At 51.5% G+C, this 22,410-nt stretch overlaps 11 protein-coding genes across 11 annotated transcripts; 4 read left to right on the forward strand and 7 right to left on the reverse strand.

Annotated features, from left to right (window-relative positions):
* Nucleotides 1-741: 741 nt before the first annotated feature.
* Nucleotides 742-2,265, forward strand: K460DRAFT_410767 (Orn/DAP/Arg decarboxylase 2; the record flags this gene model as incomplete). Its single annotated transcript, XM_040937413.1, has 1 exon — nucleotides 742-2,265. One exon carries the CDS (start codon nucleotides 742-744, stop codon nucleotides 2,263-2,265), a length of 1,524 nt encoding a protein of 507 aa, XP_040782728.1.
* K460DRAFT_371375 (putative short chain dehydrogenase/ reductase) lies at nucleotides 2,110-3,684 on the reverse strand. The gene is made up of 3 exons (XM_040934344.1): nucleotides 3,406-3,684; nucleotides 2,501-3,312; nucleotides 2,110-2,415 (listed from the first exon to the last, which is right to left on the reverse strand). Exons 1-3 carry the CDS (start codon nucleotides 3,500-3,502, stop codon nucleotides 2,299-2,301), a joined length of 1,026 nt encoding a protein of 341 aa, XP_040782729.1. The 5' UTR covers nucleotides 3,503-3,684; the 3' UTR covers nucleotides 2,110-2,298.
* A 147-nt stretch (nucleotides 3,685-3,831) lies between these two features.
* Nucleotides 3,832-5,691, reverse strand: K460DRAFT_322526 (1-acylglycerol-3-phosphate O-acyltransferase). The gene is made up of 3 exons (XM_040930523.1): nucleotides 4,900-5,691; nucleotides 4,646-4,743; nucleotides 3,832-4,564 (listed from the first exon to the last, which is right to left on the reverse strand). Exons 1-3 carry the CDS (start codon nucleotides 5,256-5,258, stop codon nucleotides 4,086-4,088), a joined length of 936 nt encoding a protein of 311 aa, XP_040782730.1. The 5' UTR covers nucleotides 5,259-5,691; the 3' UTR covers nucleotides 3,832-4,085.
* A 137-nt stretch (nucleotides 5,692-5,828) lies between these two features.
* Nucleotides 5,829-7,428, reverse strand: K460DRAFT_421161 (uncharacterized protein). The gene is made up of 2 exons (XM_040938123.1): nucleotides 6,621-7,428; nucleotides 5,829-6,564 (listed from the first exon to the last, which is right to left on the reverse strand). Exons 1-2 carry the CDS (start codon nucleotides 6,984-6,986, stop codon nucleotides 6,172-6,174), a joined length of 759 nt encoding a protein of 252 aa, XP_040782731.1. The 5' UTR covers nucleotides 6,987-7,428; the 3' UTR covers nucleotides 5,829-6,171.
* Nucleotides 7,429-8,456: 1,028 nt separating this feature from the next.
* On the forward strand, nucleotides 8,457-10,185 carry K460DRAFT_204288 (uncharacterized protein). Its single transcript, XM_040927213.1, has 2 exons — nucleotides 8,457-9,180; nucleotides 9,235-10,185. The coding sequence occupies exons 1-2, from the start codon at nucleotides 8,777-8,779 to the stop codon at nucleotides 10,061-10,063; spliced, it is 1,233 nt and encodes a 410-aa protein (XP_040782732.1). The 5' UTR covers nucleotides 8,457-8,776; the 3' UTR covers nucleotides 10,064-10,185.
* Nucleotides 10,186-11,002: 817 nt separating this feature from the next.
* On the reverse strand, nucleotides 11,003-12,374 carry K460DRAFT_381038 (glycoside hydrolase family 16 protein; the record flags this gene model as incomplete). Its single annotated transcript, XM_040935315.1, has 2 exons — nucleotides 11,003-11,906; nucleotides 11,956-12,374. The coding sequence occupies 2 exons, from the start codon at nucleotides 12,372-12,374 to the stop codon at nucleotides 11,003-11,005; spliced, it is 1,323 nt and encodes a 440-aa protein (XP_040782733.1).
* Nucleotides 12,375-14,174: 1,800 nt separating this feature from the next.
* K460DRAFT_410773 (uncharacterized protein) lies at nucleotides 14,175-14,787 on the forward strand (the record flags this gene model as incomplete). The annotated part of the gene is made up of 3 exons (XM_040937414.1): nucleotides 14,175-14,420; nucleotides 14,497-14,613; nucleotides 14,686-14,787. The coding sequence occupies 3 exons, from the start codon at nucleotides 14,175-14,177 to the stop codon at nucleotides 14,785-14,787; spliced, it is 465 nt and encodes a 154-aa protein (XP_040782734.1).
* Nucleotides 14,788-15,241: 454 nt separating this feature from the next.
* Nucleotides 15,242-16,175, reverse strand: K460DRAFT_381039 (yeats-domain-containing protein; the record flags this gene model as incomplete). Its single annotated transcript, XM_040935316.1, has 3 exons — nucleotides 15,242-16,017; nucleotides 16,068-16,092; nucleotides 16,143-16,175. 3 exons carry the CDS (start codon nucleotides 16,173-16,175, stop codon nucleotides 15,242-15,244), a joined length of 834 nt encoding a protein of 277 aa, XP_040782735.1.
* Nucleotides 16,176-16,489: 314 nt separating this feature from the next.
* K460DRAFT_399177 (uncharacterized protein) lies at nucleotides 16,490-18,081 on the reverse strand. The gene is made up of 7 exons (XM_040936229.1): nucleotides 17,902-18,081; nucleotides 17,810-17,853; nucleotides 17,706-17,752; nucleotides 17,643-17,650; nucleotides 17,161-17,603; nucleotides 16,720-17,087; nucleotides 16,490-16,657 (listed from the first exon to the last, which is right to left on the reverse strand). Exons 1-7 carry the CDS (start codon nucleotides 17,962-17,964, stop codon nucleotides 16,614-16,616), a joined length of 1,017 nt encoding a protein of 338 aa, XP_040782736.1. The 5' UTR covers nucleotides 17,965-18,081; the 3' UTR covers nucleotides 16,490-16,613.
* Nucleotides 18,082-18,783: 702 nt separating this feature from the next.
* K460DRAFT_296386 (NAD(P)-binding protein) lies at nucleotides 18,784-19,930 on the forward strand (the record flags this gene model as incomplete). Its single annotated transcript, XM_040929633.1, has 5 exons — nucleotides 18,784-18,838; nucleotides 18,929-18,983; nucleotides 19,036-19,118; nucleotides 19,182-19,439; nucleotides 19,506-19,930. 5 exons carry the CDS (start codon nucleotides 18,784-18,786, stop codon nucleotides 19,928-19,930), a joined length of 876 nt encoding a protein of 291 aa, XP_040782737.1.
* Nucleotides 19,931-20,018: 88 nt separating this feature from the next.
* Nucleotides 20,019-22,129, reverse strand: K460DRAFT_371385 (Serine/threonine-protein kinase Rio1). The gene has a single exon (XM_040934345.1). The coding sequence runs from the start codon at nucleotides 22,041-22,043 to the stop codon at nucleotides 20,439-20,441; it is 1,605 nt and encodes a 534-aa protein (XP_040782738.1). The 5' UTR covers nucleotides 22,044-22,129; the 3' UTR covers nucleotides 20,019-20,438.
* Between the last annotated feature and the right edge of the window lie 281 nt (nucleotides 22,130-22,410).

The following is a 22,410-nucleotide window of genomic DNA, read 5'->3' on the forward strand; positions in this document are numbered from 1 at the left end:
CACGGCTTCAACAAAATGGCATCATGCTCGGAAATGTCGGAGAATTGCCGCCTCGAACAGCGACCCGTCGACGCAAAGGAGCGAAAAGCCACCACGTGCTGCTACAACCAAGCCAACTGTGACGATAGCAGCTCTAGACCATGCCGTCCCTCGTAGCCTGCCCCAGAGGACGGTCTCACCGCCCATGCGCTGTGATTAATGCGTTGCGGATTTCCATCACTAGATCCTGAACAACGTATACACACGTGAACTGGTTGCGCAAACTGCTAACTCGTTTCACAACCCCCTCCCTGCTCTTGGAATTGTTACTGAAGACGATAACTAGCCTCACGTCATACATCTACTTTCTAGCCACGCAATGAGCGTCATGTTCAGCCAGACTCGACTCTACGAAGGGAAGTACGCCATGTGGAGGATCTTTACGAGATCTAACATCTATCATTACTTTTACCGAGACACTTTGTTTCTGAGAATGGCGTAGATTCTCCCGGTGCCGGTCTGTTCGAGAGCAGAAGTTCTCTTTCGAGCTGGCACCAGCTGAAAGGCGTCGATGTTTCGATTCCCCCACGACCAGTCTTTTCGTACATGTTCCACATGGAATCACTTGTGTTCCCAATGGCTTCTCGTCCTCGTTGGAGGCGAATATGCCTGTTCCCTCCTTGCTCAATCTCACAACCCGACTATTCACGACCATCTATATATTGCTACCCTCGATTATATCAAACCCGACTGCAAAGCAGAATGATTAGGCCCTTGTGCACGCCATCTAATAGCGAAGAGACGTACCATGATCTGATCCATCAGACATTCAACTTTCCAACTCCCGAATTCCATGTGGAGAGCAATGAGCTATACTTCAACAACGTACCACTCATGGACCTTGTCAAGCAATATGGCACTCCACTCAAAATCACGTACCTGCCGAAAATCTCCGAGCACATCCAGCGTGTCACATCAACATTCAGAAATGCCATGAAGCGCTACTACTACCAGGGCAACTACACATACTGCTACTGTACAAAGTCGTCCCATTTTCGCTTCGTGCTGGACGAAGTGCTAAAGGATGGCAATGTGCACCTCGAGACGTCCTCGGCCTTCGATGTACCCATCGTACGGGAGCTGTATCGGACGAGCAAGATTGACAAACGCACATATATCATCTGCAACGGCTCCAAGCGCCCTTCCTATACGAAACAGATTAGCGAACTCATCCAGGACGGCTTCAACGTCATACCCGTCCTGGACAGTTTGAGCGAGCTCGACGCCTACCAGGACAGCGATGCCGAGACAGTGAACTTAGGGATCCGTATTGCAACCGACGAAGCATCAGATCTACCCTTCCATACCTCGCGACTAGGCATCCGCTATAGCGACGTCACCGATCTATACCACAGCAGCATCGACCGCAATCCCAAGTTCAAACTAAAACTGCTACACTTCTTCGTCAATACCGGCATCAAGGATACAGCGTACTACTGGACCGAACTAGGCTTGTTTCTACACAAGTACTGCGAACTGCGCAAAGTCTGCCCAGACCTGGATAGTATCGACATCGGCGGCGGACTGCCCATCCAACACGCGTTGGACGACTCATACGATTATGAAGGCATGGTTGATCAAATCATTAGCGTCATCCAGAAGACATGTACTAGACACAGTGTGCCTGTCCCGCATCTCTTCACCGAGTTCGGCTCATATACAGTCGGCGAAAGCGGTGCTACAATTTATAGAATCATCGAGCAAAAAAGGCAGAACGATGCGGAGTCGTGGTACATGATCGACGGGTCTTTCATAACCCACCTTCCCGACACATGGGGTATAAATCAAAAGTTCATCACGCTGCCGCTCAACAATTGGGATAGCTCGTACCAGAAGGTCCTCCTCGGGGGTTTGACGTGCGACTCGAGGGACTTTTACGCGCACCCGAAGGAGCTTCATCTGCCTGTGTTCGACCAGGAGATGCAGGGTCAGTACATTGGTTTTTTCCATACTGGGGCGTATCAGGAGGCGCTTGGAGGGTATGGGGGCATTTCGCACTGTCTGATCCCAGCGCCACAACACGTCATTGTTGACAGAGATGAGCACGGCCGAATGACTTCACGGCTGTTTGCGCCGGAGCAGGACAGCGAGTACATGATGCAATTCTTGGGCTACACGACGAGTAAGGGGCCACAGGCTACTGGATTGCAGGTAGCGCTTCGGCATGACGTCTCGCATTCTGAAGCAGGACGTTCAGCGAGCGTTCGAACGCAGTGTTCCACATAAGAATCCGAATCAGCACTGGGTTTCCCTCTTCTCCTACAACTTCACCTTCCCAACACCCCACCCCTCTTGACCCAACCACTCGTAAACCTCACTATACTGCTCTTCCAGATTACTAACCGTGTGTCCCGCTCCACTCGGCCCGGGATCATTCTGTACACAACGTGGTTAGCATCTACCTTCCACTCACCCAAAACGCCATCTCAAGCAAACACAAACAAAGTAAAAGGATGCATACCAAAGCCTCAACCAACCTCGTCTGCCTCGCCCCAACCTCCAATATCGTCCCGCCACCCAACCCCGGCTCCTCAAGACACCTCAGCATCGCATCAGCCACCTCCTCCGCCGTAGCCCACTGATCCCTCCCCTCGTCAAGAAACGTCATCTTCTCCGGGTGCTCCGTCCACAACGGCGTCTTGATCACACCGGGCGCCACGCCATTGACCCTTACCCCGATCTTCTCCTCCAGTTTGCCCAGGCTGCGGATAAACCCGTTCATAGCGTGCTTCGCAGCGACGTAGAGCGGCGTGTTGAGATTGGCGTTTTGGCCCGCGATGCTGCTGATCAGGATGACGCGCTTGGGGTTCTGGGGACTAGCTTTTTGCACTGCGCTGCTGCTACCGGGTGGTGAGACGGTCGGCGGGTTGAGGAAGTGCGACAGCGCGAGTTGCGTTGTGCGGATCGGATGCGTGATATTAATGTCCAGCGTGGTATATCTCCCTCCGTCTGTGGTGTCGCGACTCTTCCCTCCTAGCGCTCCGGGCGGGTGCCAGAAGTTACTCCAGTGCGGGTCGTAAATGCCTGCTCCCGGGCAGACGATGTCGATTACGCCGAACTCTTCAATGCCGACGCGGAACATGCGTTCTAGCTGCGGCCAGTTCGTCACGTCAGTTTTGACATAGACTGCGCGCGGTTGTTGATTGGAAGAAGTATCCCTTTTGCTGCTGTATGTGTCGAGGAGGGCTTGGGCTTCTGGGCGGAGGGATAGGTCGGCTATGAGGACGTTGCAGCCTTTTGACAGGAGGAGGGTCGCGAAAGAGAAGTTTATGCCTGGGGGGTGGCTGTGAGCTTTTGCCCTTTGACTTGGAGAAAGCATTGGAAGCAGTGGAGATTGGAGATATTGTATAGTAGATGAAAGCATACCAGATCCTGCGCCCGTCACAATTGCACTCTTCCCCTTGACGGAGTATGGCTGGGACGTTGTACTTTGGTCGTTGAGACCTGGTTGTCGTGCTGACATGTTTGCTTTGCTTTGCTGTTATACAGTCTATTAGGTAGTTATCAAGATACGATAAGACTGTAGTCAATTAATTGGGAACGATGATGGGCTATAAGTATTCAAAGACGCCAGCATAACTATATGTATTCCATCGTCACCTTGACTGAAGAAATAGACGCGTGAGAAATACACGAGTGTAGCCAGGTGGGCCAGCTCCGGGATGCCTGAACGGGGATGAGGGGTATCGTGGGGTAGCTAGCTACGTGTACTGCGGTTCAGGGTATCCGATGTAGGAGCAAGGCATGCCGAGCTGCGTGTAGACGTAATAAGTTCGAAGACTGTGAGTTGGTGTGACCTGTAAGCCGCGAAAAGTGCAGTACTGCTGTTCTTATTTGATAACTTTTCTTTCTCGTCATGCTTTGTAAATCTTCATGCTGCAATACCATAGCTATGTACATGCTACTCGAGCAAATGCCGCACCAATGACTGCGGGATATCATAATGCATCAGAACAGAACTCCATGGCAAACGCCATATGTGCTGCATCGCTTCAGCTTCGTCTTCTCCCATACTCCCCGCTCATGACGGCCATATAGATGAATCTCTAGGCTCGCTTTCTCAGCTCCCCCCGTTGTTCATCATCAACCCCTGATGTCCGTGGAAGTGGCTCGCCGTTGCCCTGACCGGAAACATGCGACAGCCTAATAAGCTCCTCCATCATAGCATCCCTTGTCCTCGCCAATAGCGCATCAACATCTTCCGGCTTCAATCCTGTTGTGCTGATGGGAGGTAGCGCCGTCACGTCAATAACCCCCGGCCTAACCAACTTTCTCTTCACGTCCAACACATGGCTATAGTTCGCGCACACGACCGGTACAATCGGCACCTGTGCCTGGACGGCGAGGTGGAAGGCACCCTTCTTGAAAGGCAATAGCGTGGGCGAAGAGGCATAAGAACGCGTGCCTTCGGGGAAGATGAATACGGATTGGCGGGAGGTGGTCATGGTGGAGGCGGCAGTATCGAATGCGGCGCGGGAGGTGGTGCGGTTTGCGCGATCTATGAAGACGGTTTTCGAGAGGGCCACTGTAGGAAATGCGTCAGACTAAGCTCTTAATTGGGTAAAGCGGGGGAGATTGCGAGTGGTAGAAGATGGACGAGACTTACTGAACCAGCCCAAGAAAGGCGCCCACTTCAGTGAGCTTTTGGCGGTGACGGAGCAGTATTGGGGGAACATGCAGCCTAGCATGAGGACGTCGAGTTCTCTGCGTGTTGTGTTAGCGCTTCTGTATATCCAATTCAACCAGAGCGCCAGCTTCTCTCAGAACTCCGGGCTGCTCTTCGTACAATGTTTCGGGAGTTTCCGACCCATGTATTCCTCACGCCCTCTGGGAAGCGCCTCTGGCTCTTGGTGTACTCACGTCTGGTGGTTCCCCACGAACACAGCCGGTCTCTCCTTGAGCGCATCCTCTCCATTTCCACCGCTTGAAGTCTTCATACTCCCGCTGACCCTAAAGCTCACTCCCGTTGTCAACCACATGCTCCACTTGAATGCCCGCCCAACTGTCCACTGGCTCAATCCCCCGTATCCCACCAGTCTCAGTACTACACTCGCGACCATGCCATAGAAGGCGCATGCTATCAAAAGTGCGAAGCCGGTTATGGAGAAGGCGTAAAAGGACGCTAATTGTGCTGGTCGCGCGGGGAGGACGAGCGAGGCAAGTCTGAGGATCATTATGACCGCGGCAGGCGTAGCGAGGAGGTAGAGTAGCCAGTGCATCGCGACGCTGTGGTATTGCGTTGCGTAGTAGGAGAGTTGCCGAGTTCGAGGTTGGTGGAGGGAGCGCAGCGTGTTCGTGTCAGGTCGCGGACGGCATTCGATGAAGCGGTAAAGTCCGGGGAGGAGTGGTCCAAGATTGGCTCGCAACTAGAGCTGGGATCTAGAGCTCTAGGACGGACGTGGTGGACAGAGATTGAGGCAGCAAAACTGTGGGGTTACTTTTTTGCTCCCGTTGATAGGCGCCGAGGTTCGCTGCCTCGCTAAGCTTCGGAGGTGGCTGCAAGGGCAGCTCAGTGGTGAGCTTGAAAAGAGCTTGGTATCCGACGTTCTTGACTCGGAGACGTATGAAGCAAATCACGGAATAATGAAGGGAGAGGATGCTGGAGCCAGCGCAGGCTTGGTTTGTGGGGTATATCCACACAAGGTGCAGAAGATCCGGTCCCATGCACTACCCAGCTGAACGTGCACGCATGACTTGCGAGGTTCCTCGACAAGCGTCATGTGCATCCTGTCTTCACATGCAAGATACGGAAATCCAATTGCTATACTCACAAAGGTAAGTATTTGGATGAGACGGCCATGGTATCCTATTAGATGTGTCTAGTCCATCTTCCCCACTCCCACGGGCCGCGAAGTCTGGGCTCGGAGCGATCGAATACTCCGTATATGCTGGGTAACTGTCATAATACAAGAACAGATACTCGAAATACAGTCATAAGTTCGTAATATTCTGCTGTAGCTCATAGACTATGTGCTTTCGCAAATTACTGGTGAGAGCTGCTCGGTCGCATCGTCTCTCAGCGATGTCCCTCTCCGAATCAGACACCGGGTCTTGAACGGCATAAGACCAACTCTCTGTTCCTCCTCGACCCATCGATCAACAGTACCGAGCCCTCCGCTGGCAAGCGCAGGCTCATTTCTCAATAGCGTCGGCAGAACTCGAGCGGGTTGTCGTACACTTCCGTAGCCTCAGCCAAGCCGCCACGGTTACACTGAATGCAAGGCAATCCACGATAAATAGCGGGAGTAACATCCACCGCCAAGCAACCATATTCGTGACCCGAGTGTTGATCTGATCGCGTTTGCCCTGGTCAGCGAGGGGAAGATCGAGAACGGCCTTCATCCAGGTTTCCGGCGTCCACTTGTACTCAGCATAGTCGGTGCCGACGTTGTTGGCAGCGATGGGTTCGCGAATGTATTGGCCCATCGTTTTGTACGTGACGATAAAGACAAATATAAAGGCGGAGAGCGTGAAGAGGATGGCGCCAATTTGGAGCACTAGAAGCACTGTGAGGCTCTTCAACGGCTGTTTTGGTTTATCAGTACGCGTCACACCCAAAAAGTTGCGAAGATGCGACCTACCCGTCCAGCTCTCCTCAATCTCCAAGCTGTGATCATCCCGAATATTCCTACGAGGAAACCATAACCCGCCGCACCGTTGGATTCATATCCTTGATCGCCCCATACATTCTTGGGCAAAACGTTCAGCTGGAAACTAGTTGCAGGCCATGCTATTTCATAGCTGTGTACGTTGTGTTTCTGTTCGAGCAACCAGGCGACCGTGGAGCTAATCAAAGCGAGGGTTATGATCGAAAGCGCGGAAAGAATTGCATTCGATGCAAAAAGTGGCCAAATTCCCAGTGGGCTTGGAGCAGTGGTTGCTCTATGCGACGTAGCAGGAGTCGCGCGGTGGAAGTACTTTGCGATCCCCATCTTGAAAGAATCCATGTTGACGCTGGGCGGGACCGAGACGTAGTTTTTCAAAGGAAACAAGACGGAATCTCGAAATCGAGGCGAGGCAACACGAAATATAAACTTCCACCCGTAGCTGGGTCTTCTTTCCCGTCATGGTCGTACGCGTCGGGCAGCTCAGCACTATTCGCGTTAGCACGCAGCCTTACAACCAGCAGTACGCCACAAATAGGACAAGATGTTAGTAGTGTGAGCATGATGACCTGTAGGGCCCAGAAGTTGATGAGGTTCGGTCATCAAGTTCTGGAACAAAACTGCGCAACCTTCGAGACCATACTCCTTAACGAGAGAAGCAACGACCCAAGGTTCTTCCCAATATTTACTGAAGTTAGCATCAAAGCCTCTTTGACACCAGTGACTAGTCTTCCATCTTTGCAGGTCAGACACAGCTTTCAGCTCAGCTCACAAGAGGATTTTCAAGGCGCCTACGCCCTAGAGCTGGCGGAGAACCATATGGCATTTAGGCGCAAAACATACAAGCAAGCGAAGTTCATCAAGTCGATGTATGTCCATTCGTATTGGCATGGATGAGGAAGATGTGGGGCTAGATAAGCTGAGAAGATGAGTGTGAGGTGGGCAAATAATCGTGCTAGCCGCATCAGGGGTAGTTTTTAAGATGAGCACCTCAGATTTCGACTTTCCCCAACCTCTCCATCGACTCGTTCCAAGCCCTAAGCAAGTGAGCTTCAAACAAAGTCGGCGCACACGTTTTGCTAGCCATTTAGCGCTGAAGATCTCCGGCTTTATTGGTCTGCCCCTGCTGTATCATCATCATTGAGACCTTAGACGCGACCCACGTCACGGCGGCTATCAATCACATCAAAACGTAAAGAGGCGCACAGAATGCCACCACTCTGATCAGGATTCCAACGGACCTAACCTCCGCTCGATACACACACAACAACCGTATTCCGTATCGTCGAAACCAAGTCGGCAGCCTAGATGAGCATCTAACCAAGATATAGCTATAGAAGTAAACGTCAACCAGGCGCATTGCTGCTTGCTATACATTGGCCGCAAGTCTGCTTCAACAGCTACGAAGCGACTCACATGGCTGAATACTCTACGAAGCTGCGATGATTTAGAAACAGAGACCTTCTGCACATCGCTTACTTCGTCACCCATTCTTTACGCTTCTCAGTAGCGACTCCGTCATCAAGGAACGATAGGTCTTTATGGGCTCTCGGCACATTTCAGGCTCCCTCCTTCGATTTTCTCCCAGCCTTCTTGTTCGTAGCTATGTTGACAAAAGTGTGAAGACCTGTTCAACGACCGGCATGCGGGTGGGCGGCTATGCACGGCCCACCTCCGTCTGATGGTGAACGTACAGCCTATCCTTCACGCCATCTCATATGCCTCCTCCAACCTCACCACTCGATTCGGAAATTCTCTCAGTATCGCAAATGGGTTCTTGGTAAAGACAAGGGCCGCAGGACTTTGCATAACTTCCCACACGCACTAGTGTGTTGGCTCCCCCAAGAGGAGTGGACGACGAGCTCCAGCAAGAGTGCGGCGCAGCAAGAGCGGCTTTAATCGTAAACACTTGGACCGCGTACTGTGTCCCGCTCTGGAGGCAAGTTATATTCCCACAGCAACGCCCAAGAACAGCGCATGCACTGGTTGCTATCTTCGTCTGCTCTCGTTCTTTTCTTATTGACTCTTTGGGATACTCGGCATCTGGCTGGTCCGGATCGCATACATTCTATTTTCCATCGTTTCTATTTCGCTTAATATATTCTTTGTAATCCACATACCCAGTTGCATCCATGCAGCTGCCTCACAGATCGATTAAGAGCATCCGGCCACTTCCTAGCATATATACAGTTTTTCCAACAAGTCACGACAACCCCGATTCGAGCAACAGTTCAAAGGTCAATTCTGGAACATGCCTGCTGAGGCAAATTGAGGATGGCATTGAGGTTGTGCCCTTCGAGAGATGCAACGCTCTTTCTGCGCCTATACTTAGTCCAGACCATGAGGAGAAGGAGGTGTTCGTCGTGTCGCAAAAGGAATTGGACTCATCAGACAAACCTTTACCAATTCCACCAAGATCCATATGGCAGCGCATGTTCACTAGACAGAGAATACTGGCACTGCTAGGTGTGCAGTTTGTGACGTTGTTGACCATTGGAATTGCCCTCATGGCTGCGAAGAGTCGTTCTTCGGCGAGGCAAGTCAATTCATTGACTTGAGGCAAGAGCTTGACTGACATGTGGACTTCCAGCGACCGGTCCGCTAAAGTCCGAGCAACTGATAATGACTCTCCGCTCATCGATACCGTTGTCGGAATCCGACGTGGGCCATTTGCAGTCCCTATTCAATTCCCACAACAGCAAAGTTCAGCTTGTTTAGCGAACACGAACGAATTACTCGCATGGCAATGCGCTTCCGATACAACATTCCAGCTTAACATACTACCTTCGCCGGCTGGAGATTCCAGCTCTACGATGGTCACACTCGGGGCACCGCCGGGCAACGGAAGCATCTATCATGGTCATCAGATCCCAGAGATCCCACCAACTGAGCTGACAGTAATTCCTGATAGAGATGGCTCGGGTGACGGGCCTATGTATCATTTTCGCACAACCTACAATCGCGCTGTACTGCTGAAAGAGGAGGACCTCACGCGGGTAGGGAAGCCAACAGTCCAGCCTATTAAACAACATACTGCCTTTCAACCTGGCGAGTCTCTATGGCGGTGTGTCTTTAATGAGACACTCATCGAAGGATATATCTACGTCAACCAACCCGCAATTACAAGTAACGAGACCTCCACTACTAATACGTCGACCACTTTTCGTCTACCCAGGATGCCTTATGTCGTTAAGCTTGTCGAGCAAAGAATGCCAAATGGCAAAGGCCCTTCCTGTGAGAAAGTCAAAGTACAACAGGGTGGCGGCTTGTCTCGAAGCTCCGACAAAGTCATGTTGAATCTCAGCGAGCCTGCATCTGAGCTTCGGGCTACAAAATCGGCGCTTATGGGCGCGAAGTTTCGGACAAGACGGCAGACAGAAACTGCGAATTATTGTCGATGCCAATGGTTGGTACAATAAGCGGCTGTTGCATGACTTGGATCCAGTGACGCCGTTCTAGAACTCGACCAACATCGCAATGTTCCCGTTTTGGTCGCCAACCCAACACAGCTACATCGAATCATCCATCCCACCATACATCAATTTGCAATTGTAAGGATCGACATACCAGAGTCTGATCTACAGGGCCAGGAGGAGGGCCCTCCAAGAACTTTCCCGTTCGTTCAAAAACTAAAACGCAAGGCTCAGTTGACTGCCCTACCGCATGGTACACATCCCAACTTACGTTCCGTGGTTTGTTCAGCAGTGGATCTGGCAGTATCTCGCTACCACCCGCCGCGACAGAAGAACCGTCGATCGCCACCAGCATGACGAAGACGTCAATCTCGCTATTAATAGGAGAACGCCGCTATCCTGGAGGCGAGCACGCGATGCTACAATCTCAAAATGCTGGTACGAGGTACATTGCCCATGACAAATTTCATATCTTACTAGGATAGTCTATCTTGAGTGTGTGGCGGGGATGGTGGTTGCGTGAAGAGGCTGCGAGAAAAGATGCGGCTGAGAGTATAAAGCAGGACAATGTCGATGTATGTAATATTGAACCAAAGGGAGTCGAGCGCCGTGACGTCCCGGCGAAGTAATGATTGTGATTTTTCATGGGGAAAGGCATTGGACAAGGCAGCGCAAGTAACAGGACATTCACATAGGGGAAGCGCAACATGGGGCCGTAAGCAAGTAAGTAGCATAATAGTGATGGGGCACCGTGTGATAGTAAAAGTATCTTGTTTGTTATTGGTGTATTGATCTTATTGTGTATAGACGACATGTCGTGATGCCGCTGGCATTCTAAAACTCCTTGGTATCTCCGTTGTATATCTAACGCAGACGCCAAAAAAGTATATACAATAACAAAGCCCTGTCCAACCGATTCCTAACTTAGCGTGACATTGGGAGTGCTCAGAAAGCAAGAAGCACAGCACCCGCGAGCGCACCAACAAAGACGCCAGCCTTGTTATGGCTCGCCGCTCCGGTGAATTGAACAGGTGGCGCGGAGACGGTGGCATTGCCACTCGGTTTTGGCAAGACGCCGGTCGGCGCAGATGGAACCGGCACGATAGGCGCTGGGCTGGTGTCAACCGCAAGGCCTGAGGTTGGGTAGGGAGGCGGTGAGACAGCAGAGGTGACAGGAGGCTTTGCGGAGCTGACGGTGGGGACTTTGACTGAGCTAAAAGGCACAGCGGAGTACTGGGATGTGAAGGTAGCCGGGGGCGCATTGGTCGCTGGTGGTGGTGCGCCAGTCACGGTCACAGTAGCGACTCCACACTCGCAGGGCGTCTCTTTGGCAGGTGCGCTGTCACCACCCTTTGAGGTTGGAACAGAGCCCGCGCCGGGGTAATTGAATTCAGACTCTTTGCCTTTGGCAACGGGTGTGGCTGAGGGCTTAATGACGGCTGTGTTCTGCGGCGCACCTTCGGCGTTGCCGGCACCAATGACTTCAATGGAGCCAAAATCGCCCGTCTTGTCGGTCCATTTGTATTCAGTACCGGGACTGTAGTTAATGACCTTGATGTTCTTGACGGTCATCTTGAAAGGGGCCGCCTTGAAGTCAACCGCTCCACCAGCCCATTGGCGCGTACCTTCGTTCTCTGAGTCACCACCGGCCCAGTTACCGAGACGGACATTGCACGGTGTTTGCGGGAAGTTCTTGCCACCGTTTGCATCGGCGTATTTCAAGGTGCGAAGCGGCTTGTTGTCAACGATCCAGGTGATGGCTTCCGCGGTCCAGTTTAGAGCGTAGGTGTGGAATTCGTTCTGGTTGTTTGCAACATCGCCCTCAATCATTCGGTCGAATGTCGTAGTACTACATGAAGAGTTAGTTCAGCATATGCAGAGCGAAGGCGTTGACTTGCTTTCCCTTCCCGAAGTAGTTCATTTGCACCCGAGAGTCAACTCCGCCAATCCACTCCCAGTCAACTTCATCCAGGTCTTCTGACTGTAGAACGATGGAGGAAATTATGCCTTGGCCAGGCGCTGCTTTCATTGTGACTTCGACGTAGCCGAAGTGCAATTTGGTTTCACTGCCAATCGTAGGGGCATCGCCCTTCTTTGCGATGACGAACTCGGCACCTTCAGGGCCGTAGGTCAGGCTACCAGCGGTCTGCTTCCAGCCTTTGATGGCATCTTTGCCCGCCGTGAAATCGGTATCCCAGTTCTTAGGCATAGCGGGGTCGTTAGGGCAGTCCTTCTTCGTGGGGTTGCAGTCCGTGAAAGTTTGAGCCGTGACTAGAGCAGCCAACGCACTCGCAGCGACATACGATCTGAAATGCATATTGTAGTTGTTGTATGGAAATTTGCGACGTCAAAATCGAGGACTTTGGGGGTAGTCGGGGTAGGTTAAGAGAAATCGGCGTTTGTTGGAAAAGGTCTTCACAGAAGATTGGGGAAAGTCGAGTCTGTCGGAATTGATTCACAGGCAAAGACACGATATGAAACGGCGCGTGAAGAGCAGCGACTTTGAAAGAATGGAATGCTGTACAAGAGCGCTGGCGAGACAAAAGTAATGAGTGAGGTCGTCCTGCGTCCAAAAAGCGTTATGAAGTGAAGAGAGAGTGGTATAGAAAAGACGCGTATGAAAGTCGAAAGGTTGGATGAAGAATGCACAGTTATGCGTGTCAGAGGAGGACCGACTATAAAGGGTCGGTGCACTCTCGACCATCATCCGCAGTCCATGCCATCTCCGTGCCCAGGCACTTTTAGCATTCAGTGGCCAAAGCCATGCGGCCTCTCGTGTCTGTCCATGCTATGTCCTCCTGTTTCAGCGCTCGGCAGACCTGAGTGGTCAAGAGCAGCCTTCCTTCGTTCTCCTTTGGTGTTTTATGAAACCATGGGTGGAGACTAGGGTGTGTCAGGAGTTCGAGCCGCCTTGCCCAAAGCACTGATGTTTCCGTTGGAGCCTATCAGAGCCCTCATGTGCCTGGTCTCATCTTGGCAGATGTTTCTTGCTGCAAGCCACACAGGCCCTGCATTTCGCTCCCCCTGAGACGCGGATGTGTTGGGGTTGGCCAGACCTAGCCAGTCGGGGAGGCGGTGCTATACCAAGGCATGTGGCAACTAATAAAGCTGAAGCTCGTCGTCAGCAAATAATAGAGGCTATGCGCAGTCATCGTTGCATTCGACATGACTGGAGACTAATATCGAAGTGAGCTTTACGAATTACTCCTGTGGCTGTGTCGCATGTGCCAAGGGGGTCATGAGACGGACTGACGACGCGGCAGTTCGCTTCTATGATTGCGATGCGCTGCGATGTACATTCCTCGCCCTTCCCTTGCGTACGATCACCTCGAATATGAGATCATGTCTTCCAGGAAAGCCTTGAGAATGATGTAATGATCTGCCGCCCTGACGATCCCGCTGAGGCGCAGAGCCTCCCCACGACCGGTGAGGATTTGCGGCCAGGTGCCGCACGCTGCCGGAAGATGGACAAGTCTTACTTGCTTTCAGCAGGTGACACCCGGGGGTGATTGTTTGCATAATTCAAATGTACAACGGTGTGCGAATGAGGTAACGAGGATGAAGAGAAGTGTGGTGTTGTACTGCTTTGACGGCGGCCCCGCTCGTTTGCTCATGCGAAGAGGCATGTCCTTAGAAACGTTTGTTCTTACGACCGCTGCACAATCCAGCGAGAAAAACAAGTTCACTATTATTCAAAAATAAAGGCCATTAATCTGAGAACAAGCAAGTCCGTCATATGGCATGAGGCTTAAGAGTAAAAGGCGCACCCTTGAAAGGCTGAGGGGCCGCTGTGTGGTAGACCTTAAGCTATCGAATACCACTTGAAGAAGTAAGATAACATGCAGAACCACTCGCACAGCAGATATTCTATATTATAACAGCTTGCATCTCCCCGCATTTTCCTCACGGAGCCGCAGATGCACATTGCCCAATCGGGCTAGCATGTCGCCACATCACGTTAGTCACTTTCGTACGTCAACATGATCAGCCGGCAAGCATTCAACGTCGAGACGGCAAAATATCACAACCCTGGCAGAAGCCTCCCCAATTGACCACCAAGACCCTCTTGATAAAGCTAAAACAACGCTTGTAACCCAATTGACCATACACAACAACAATGTTCCGCCTTCCCGCGCCTCTCGCGCGCACACCACGCGTCCTCTCTTCCAGACTTCAGGCCCTCTCCCACACTTCCTTCCGCCACTCATCTGGTTCGCCAACAGCAGGCAAGAATTCGCAAGATCACTTCAACAAAACTGGAGAGAAGGAGAAAGACTTTGCGAACTATAGTTCGCGGAGCTCCGAGTACAGTCAGAGTGGAGGAGATGATATTGTGGCCGAACAAGCAAGCGCGAGTTTCCAGGTAACGTGATCTCCTTCCTTACCGTTTCTATGCAAGAATTGCAATAGGGGCTGAGGCCAAGGCTAACAAGCAGCAGAACTCGCAAGACACCGATCCTGCGTCTCAGAAAGCCACGGCAGGAAAGGGGAATGTGGTAAACCCACTTGAACTCTCACCCGCGACACCGGAACTCTCGAAACAGTTTGAAGACACGGTACGTCCTATCGCTCTCTTTTGGCAGAATTAATTGGGAATACGGTCAGCTGACTTACGATTGATTGTACAGGACGTAAGCAAGAATGAGGACCGCGAACCAGGTGCGAAGACAGGTCCGGGCGTGAGCACGAAAGCAAAGCGGGTGAAGAAGAATAAAATCGATTTCAAGTAGCCGCATAGCAGAAAAGAGAAGGCTCGGAATTGTCCTAAATAACTCAATGGTATGTCTCATCTAGCCACGAGCGCCTAAAAGAATACAAACACCAAATATGAATGACAAACAACTGCTTATTCGGTTCCTAAGTGCCAAAATATGCAGAGCGATAATCAGGTGAACGACTACCGGTGGAAGTCTTAGTCGGCTTCTCGTAGCTTTTGAGCGCGTGCGCATGGATACTTTACGTTCCCTTCGCCAACGTCGAACAACGTCAGCAAGACATAGGTGCGCAAGCAGGGTCATCCTTAGGTGGCTAATAGCCTCCATCCCCCTTTATCTACTCGCTTTCATTACGCGCTTATCGTGCGGGTTCATGTAGTTCTTCCCTCCTTCATCTTGTCACTTGTAGCACCATGAGCAGCAAGCTGCTCAGACGATGATCTTCCAGAGCTCTAATGGTGTTCCCATCTCACCTCCTCCGGCTCCTGTCTCCACTAGCCTGGTGTGCTGCCTGCTGCGCGGCCTCGTGCCCCAATTCAGTCCTGAGGTCCTTGAGCTTATTCTCCGTCTCCTCCCTCTTCTTCGTCTCCTTCTCCAACTCCTTATCCACCTGCTCAATCTTGCCCTTCAGCAAATCCATCAATGCTTGTTCCTGGTCTTGACTAAACGGTACTTCCTCCGCCCCCTTCTCTGGTAACTGCGCAGTCCTCTCCCCATTCGGCATGCCCCGCTTCATCCGACCATTCGCGCCCAGGCTCGCCTTCTTAGACCCGCCCTTGCCCGCGGGCATTAGGTAATTCCACTGATCTTCCGCTGTGAGCGCGTCGAATAGCGCCTCCGTAGGCTCGTTGAATTGCACCACCTCTAAGAACTCAGAGCGTACACAGCCTGTCTTCTCTTGTTCAGCCTGCATCGCCTCGTCCCCATACTTCTCCAACTGCAGGAAGTGCTGCCGGTATTGTGCCTTCTCCCCACTCGCGGGTACAAAATGTAATCTGATGTCTATGCTGAATCCTCCCCAACCTGTTTCCGTCACCTCGAAGGGAGGGTTCTCGCATGTTCGTAGAGGGTTCTCGTATGTGTTGAAGATTTTGAATTGCACTTTATTTAGCCAGGTCGCGAGGGAGGGGTCGCCTTCGGGTTGCCGCACATAGACAGTCCATCGCTTCGTGTGATCTGTGGGGACGTTTTTGGGGCGATCGGGGTGGCCTACGGGAGGGAGCTGCCAGGCTTCTGAGCCGATTACTGGAAAGGTGAGTGTGTGGTTGGTGGATATAGGGAGGAAACGTTCGTACTTATGTTTCGACTTACGCGCTTGTTCTACGCGTCGTCAGTATATGCTAAGAGTGAGTTGTGCGAAAGCTACTTGCCTTGACGCGCTTGTTCGCGGCGGGTGCGACCATCTTGAAAGCTTGCGCTGCCTAGTACTCGCACCGCTTGCTCTGAGGGTACTTGGCGTGCGTTCTGAAATTATGCAGAGGATTTCGGGGGTATGCGACTCGAATAATGGTAGCTCGGGAGTTCTATATGAATTGTCCTTGGTGGTGTAAGATGGTTGGTGAGCTCTTGTCTCCGAGTTCCCCAAAGTTGGAGCCGGGGTTCTAGCGGCTGATCCTTGTCAGCCCTATGCACGAGAGAGAGCCAACACCGACTTCGAGGGTTACAAATAGAGATCATCATTTCAGCTCATATCACGCCTGATTGTATAGAGGTTGATGTCCCCAGCATAACATAATTTTAATCGCGCTATCTACAACCAGAAGACCCCCATCATCGGCACTCACACCTCTCAAAGCTACATCGAGCCATCGCCGATGAGAAATGTCCCAAATCTTGCCGCTCTACGAGTAGCTCACAGTCATATTCCCAGGCAAAGTCTCGAGCCCTAGTATTCCGTCAGCTTAATACTCTATAACTCCCTTGAGGTTAAACGAATAAGGTACTTACAGCCATCAAGCATCTCGTTCACAACTGGTTTCTGAACACACTTGTTGCCCGTATCAAACGATTGCGTCTTGAGCTCCTTGCAACCCATAAAATCACATCTCGCGTTCATAGCCCTCTGCAGCGAGTCGCCTTTCCAGCCAAACACGTAGTCCGCATGGTGCCCATAGCCCGTCCCATCGCCTTGCGCCCAAACAAACGGCTGGCTACCATCTGTGGGCCACTCTGACTGTGGGAAGACGCCTGTATCCCACACTGTTTCGAGGAAGACCTGTGGAAGGCGGACGGGATGCGAGGACGGGCAGCCGTTGTACCCAGATGTTACGTGGGATTTATGATCCGGGCTGTCGAGGTTCTTGCCGTCCCAGCACCTGTGTCATTGTCAACTGAGTTCATCTACTCGATCCCTTTCCACCATGCCAAATTCAGAGCAGGGACACTTACGTGGGAAAGAAGATAGCCACCCTCACACCGCCCGCACAGTACTGCTTCGGGAACGTATTTGTGTCATTGGCTGACACGCCAAACGGATTGGGTTCAAAGTTTTTGCCCGTGTAGCATCGATACGAGTTCATCGCACCATCGAAACTCTGCGCGCGCTTTGTGGGGTCGCCAACGACCATGCGGAAACCGGGTGCAAATGCGGTTATGTTTACGCTGGAGTCATCGGGCGTGGTGTAGTAAACTGTCATGCCGCCATTGGCGCCGTTGAAGCCTACATTAGCCATTTGCGGGACGCGTTTGAACGTCCCGTTACGTGCACGGAAGTACATGGTGGGTGTCCAGTAGTTTGACAGATCTTCGGTAAACGTGCATGTTGTGCATGATGCTTCGGCTGGGATGTCGAGCGTCTTTGGGTCCATGGTGACGTTGAACGCATCCTTTGACTATCAACTCCGGTCCATTGCTATTAATCTATTACTTACACCTCCGACTATCTAGTTGCTGTCAGTTCTCACTTCGAAGAGCAAATGGCATCTGGGCAAACCCTACCTGATGAACATGTTGCGAGGGATTCCTGCCGGGTTGGACAACACTGGAGTGCCGATATTAGACTTTTGAATTTGAAACTGAAATAACCGCAAACACGTACGGGTCGAGACGTTGCGTTACAAGTTGCGAGCATGAGAAACGTAGCTAGTATCGTTTAGTATACTAGATTCAATAGTATACCGAGACGCATACCATCTTGTCAGCGTGGACAACTGAAACAGCCAGAGCGAATGTGATTGCATGATTCCAAAACATAATGAACGAGTGACGAGAAGCGAATGTAGTGAGCGACAATAAGATGAAAGAAAGTTGATATTGCAGAATATGTGAGCTCTTAACCTCTTCGCATCCTCTCTACGAGCGTTAATACAATCTTGGCAGTAGCTGTGTTATAGTGAATGAAATAGCGAAGGGTGGCTGATCCCCATGTTTGTATGTTTGAAACATCTCGTATTGACGAGACGAGTCCAGGGATCCCGACACTGCCGACTCCCCGTAGCGAAACAGAACCCCCAGACAGCATGAAGTACTAGGATCAAGCAAATTGCAGGCGCATTGGGATGTTGGTTTCAAATATCTAAGCACAGTCTAGGCGTCGTAGATGTGTGTATGTATGAGACGTTGGCGTTAGCTCATTTACGGTGAATATAGCAAAGGATTTTAATTCTCCGTGATGATGAAGTTCAAACTTATACTAGGTATGAACATGTACTTGAACACTAGGATCCTTCTAGTCGCGAAAGGTGCCTTGATTGAAGAAATGCTGAAAGTAAAGCTGTAGTTGTACCTGTAAGCTAGTACCATGCCCGCCTGTCTCTCAAAGTATAAACGAAGAGTGCTCAATCATGTAATGGCTAATATTATATCGCACGCTAGAAGAGATTTTGGGCGCTGAACAATGAACATTACGTGGTGGTTGAGAGAGGATGAATGCGGAGGTCCGCCTACCTGCGGTTGGCCGCACCCCTGCTCCGCCTTACGCGGGATTCCGCGAACAAGTGGAGTGACATCAACACTTTAAAGCTTCAGCTCCAAGCCCTCACTTTTCTACATACACATCACGACAGTTCAACAATGACTTCAGCAGCGACGAAAAAGCTCGTAGTTTGCGGCGGCAATGGATTTCTAGGTATGCAATGCGCAAACCACGAATGGTTGGGAGATTGGGAGCTTCGAAGAGTGGTCATCGGGTGCTGAACAAGAGCTAACAGATGCGTAGGGAGCAGGATATGCAAAGCAGCCGCGCATCGGGGTTGGAGTGTGACTTCAATATCGTACGTATCCAATGGTTCTATGCTGCTCCTGTATCTGATTCTGAACTTGCAGTCGCTCAGGCATCCCACATTGGCAGTCCGTCACGTCCTCGCCCAACCCTCCCGAATGGTCTGAGAATGTGTCATGGCAGAAAGGTGTGATAGATTACAAGTTGAATTGCGTATGAACCATACGCTGACATTTTACCTCTGTGTAAGGCGACATCCTCGACCCCTCATCCTACACACAACACCTCGAAGGCGCGGACGCCGTGATACACACCATGGGCATACTGCTAGAAGCGGACTACAAAGGCGTCGTCAGTGGAAAGGAGAGCCCGATCAAGGGGTTGCAACGCGCATTCAGCGCGAATAAAGCAGGGACGCAGAATCCCCTCGATATCAAACCTGGCGAAACACTACGCCCGCAAGAAAGCGATGGCCAACTCACTTACGAAGTCATGAATCGTGATACTGGTACGTTCAAGACGTCACCGTAGCGACATGTTATTTCTTTGGGGCATTTACTAACGAGTGCCACAGCTGTCAGTTTGGCGCAAGAGTCCTCTACGCGAAAAGTCCCGACATTCCTCTACATCTCTGCCGCAGCAGGCACCCCCATCCTTCCTGCTCGCTACATTTCAACCAAGCGCGAAGCCGAATCCCTCATTTCCACCACTTTCCCCTCTATGCGCTCAATATTCATCCGGGCGCCGTTCATGTGGGACCCGGCAAGGACATTCACATTGCCTATTGCCGCGGGTGGCATGGTCGCGAGTATCGTGAATAGCGCTGTGGGCGGCCGGTTGACGTGGCTCATGGGGGCTGGTGGGATCAAACCACTAAAGGCTGACTTGGTTGGGGAAGCTGTGGTAGAAGCCCTAGAGGATGAGGAAGTGCGAGGACCTGTGGAAGTTCCGGAGATTGAGAGGCTGGGGACTAGGGCCTGGAGGAAGAATATGCTATAACATCGAACCACACAGCGAATGGAGAGTAAGGAAGTGGGGAATGAAGGTGGATCATAATGGAAGCCACGCCTCATGTATGTGTATTGATAAGTAGTAGTAACATTGCGCCAACAGTATGACGAATGCCCATCTGTCTAAATCAGGTCAGCCTATATACCCTCAAAGATCGATCTCACACCACACAGGAGCCGAGTATCAGTGCTCTCTTTGATCCGCAAAGTCGTGCTCACAGACACGCCGCGAGCCGACTATTCGGCGACACCTAGATCCAAACTCCACTGCAACTGGCTGTCTCGCGGAGAACCAAATCATAGCAAAGCCTAGAGATGCCGAGCTTTTCTTCGTCATAACTCTTTCGTCCTCCTTCATGTTTTCCTAACAACAAATACCACACGATTCACATACCTTTCCTCAGTCCGCCAAAACACACAAACTCCGGTTGACCACCACAACTCCTTCGACCTTGGTATATACCCTCCGGTTGTTATCCAGCACCGCAATGCAGTGCTCACTTCTTCCTCGAGCTCTGTGAGACCAGTTTCTTCTTCATATGCTTCGGCATTTTGTCCTTTCTCTTCTCCTTCTTCTCCTCTTTGATCGCTTTCTTATGTGCTAATTTCTCGTCTTTATCCATATGCTTCTTCCCTCTGGATGGGCCTTTGTCGAATATACTTTGATCGACTTCGCTACCGTCAGACTCGGAATCGGAATCATCGGGGGAGGCGTCGCTTTCGTTGTTGTTGACTACCTTATCGGCGAGGAGAGCTTGGTAGGGCAAGTCGGAGCCCTCGCCCTTATGAACGAGCTCGGCGTCGCGTTCAATGTCGTAGACTTGATCTAGTGTTTGGGGAATGTATTGGTTGCGGAACACCTCGTCGTTTTCTTCTTCTCTCTTCTTCTCCTCTTCCGTCAATGGCTCCTTGCCTAACAGCTCTCGTATCTGCTCTTCGATTTTGTCTTGGTCCTTGGTATCCTTCGGCCCTGATTCAGATGTAATGTAGGCGAAGGCACGGCGTTCACTGAGTGTCTCTACATTCCGCGAACGGAAGAAATCGGACACATTCTTGACGTCCATGCGCAGAAACTCGAGAGAGCGGGGATGATCGTGCTCCACGGCTTGACTCACGTCGATGATCCACTGCTTGCCCTCATGATACAGTACGTTGTATTCGCTTAAATCGGCATGAACAAGGTGGCATGTCTGGTACAAGATACGCATATAGCTCAGCATCTGGGCGTAGAGGTCTGTCCATTTTGCGTCCTCCTCTTCCGTTGTCAGACCCTCGAATCGTACATCCTTCAACCGCGGCGCAGCTTTGCCCTTCCGATCACCCACGAAGCCCATTATCAGAACATGATTTCGTAGCGCGATGGGCTCGGGCGACGGTATGCCGGCGTCGTGTATACGCGCTAGATTCCTGCGCTCCTTGTCCGCCCAGAGCTTCACCATTGCGCGGTTATTGCTCTTATTGTATCCCTGCCTAAACCGGAACTCGCCCTCGACATACTTTGCTCGGTCCTTGAACACGAGGATAGACGTCTTGTAGACCTTGACAGCGCGGTGAATAGGGTCGGCATCAGCATCTGAGGGCTCGGTCATAGCATGGTACACGTTCGCTTCTTTGCCTGTTGAAATGACGCCGTGGATTTCAGAGATAGCGCCACGGTTGATCAGCTGGAGGAGGATCATCTGCGTCCGCCTATCCAGCACCTGTTCTGTCGTCGCACGATCCGCCTTGTCCTTGTCTCGCGCATTGCCGCCAGTTGCACCGCTAAACTTGTCGGTAAGCCGGATTTTGCCGGCGTGCTTCGCTAAAGACGCGACTTGGTCGTCGATAGAGGCGTTTGTGTTTGCGGAGGGCTTTTGTGGGTTTGATTTAGGCTTGTGGTCGACGGGCACAGAGTTGTCATTGAGCTTTCGTTGGCGGTTGTAGGCTTTTGTGAAGTCATGCGAGTCGCCTGATACTAATTCGGGGACTATCTCGTCATCGCTCTCCACGAATAAATCCTCGATATCATCATCGTTATCGTCAGCAGGTGTTTCCGCCTCCGGCTGCTGTTCAGTACGCTGAAGGTCCTCAGGCTTCTGCTCGAGCTCCTGAGTGCTCGCCATTTTAAATATGTCGTTATAGTTGGAGCACTGAATGCACGGGTAGAGGCAATATTTCGGCGGGAAAGGAGACCTGAGGTGGGGTGGCGCGTTGTTATATGACTGCAAAAGAAACGGTGAACAAAAAAAGTTCGAGTCCCGCGTCACTCGCGTCCGGCAGAATCGCGGGGGCGGGGCAAAAGCGGTAAGCCCGCGTGAATCGGTCGCAACATCTTCACAGAAACACAAGATCATCGAAAACATCCAACCTTTACTCAAAGTAGCGCCATTTCTTTCACAAGGATGTTATGCATCCATACATACCTCGTGAGATTCAAGGTATGGCTATTAAGCTGTCGGTCTCCACGCACTTGCCACCACCATGCAGCCC

The sequence above is a fragment of the Cucurbitaria berberidis genome, assembly GCF_010015615.1.
Source record: "Cucurbitaria berberidis CBS 394.84 unplaced genomic scaffold K460scaffold_7, whole genome shotgun sequence".
In the NCBI taxonomy this organism is placed as follows: domain Eukaryota; kingdom Fungi; phylum Ascomycota; class Dothideomycetes; order Pleosporales; family Cucurbitariaceae; genus Cucurbitaria; species Cucurbitaria berberidis.

Coding starts and splice junctions, on each gene's coding strand:
- K460DRAFT_399177 (XM_040936229.1), bottom strand. CDS start 17,964: ATGTTTTGGAATCATGCAATCACATTCGCTCTGGCTGTTTCAGTTGTC. Junction 17,088..17,160: donor GTGGCTATCTTCTTTCCCAC/GTAAGTGTCCCT, acceptor ACAATGACACAG/GTGCTGGGACGGCAAGAACC. Junction 16,658..16,719: donor GAACGAGATGCTTGATGGCT/GTAAGTACCTTA, acceptor ACGGAATACTAG/GGCTCGAGACTTTGCCTGGG.
- K460DRAFT_204288 (XM_040927213.1), top strand. CDS start 8,777: ATGCAGCTGCCTCACAGATCGATTAAGAGCATCCGGCCACTTCCTAGC. Junction 9,181..9,234: donor AAGAGTCGTTCTTCGGCGAG/GCAAGTCAATTC, acceptor GTGGACTTCCAG/CGACCGGTCCGCTAAAGTCC.
- K460DRAFT_371375 (XM_040934344.1), bottom strand. CDS start 3,502: ATGTCAGCACGACAACCAGGTCTCAACGACCAAAGTACAACGTCCCAG. Junction 3,313..3,405: donor TGTGACGGGCGCAGGATCTG/GTATGCTTTCAT, acceptor GCCACCCCCCAG/GCATAAACTTCTCTTTCGCG. Junction 2,416..2,500: donor CGAGGTTGGTTGAGGCTTTG/GTATGCATCCTT, acceptor CGTTGTGTACAG/AATGATCCCGGGCCGAGTGG.
- K460DRAFT_322526 (XM_040930523.1), bottom strand. CDS start 5,258: ATGCACTGGCTACTCTACCTCCTCGCTACGCCTGCCGCGGTCATAATG. Junction 4,744..4,899: donor TTCGTGGGGAACCACCAGAC/GTGAGTACACCA, acceptor CACAACACGCAG/AGAACTCGACGTCCTCATGC. Junction 4,565..4,645: donor GCCTTTCTTGGGCTGGTTCA/GTAAGTCTCGTC, acceptor CATTTCCTACAG/TGGCCCTCTCGAAAACCGTC.
- K460DRAFT_371385 (XM_040934345.1), bottom strand. CDS start 22,043: ATGGCGAGCACTCAGGAGCTCGAGCAGAAGCCTGAGGACCTTCAGCGT.
- K460DRAFT_421161 (XM_040938123.1), bottom strand. CDS start 6,986: ATGGATTCTTTCAAGATGGGGATCGCAAAGTACTTCCACCGCGCGACT. Junction 6,565..6,620: donor GATTGAGGAGAGCTGGACGG/GTAGGTCGCATC, acceptor AAACCAAAACAG/CCGTTGAAGAGCCTCACAGT.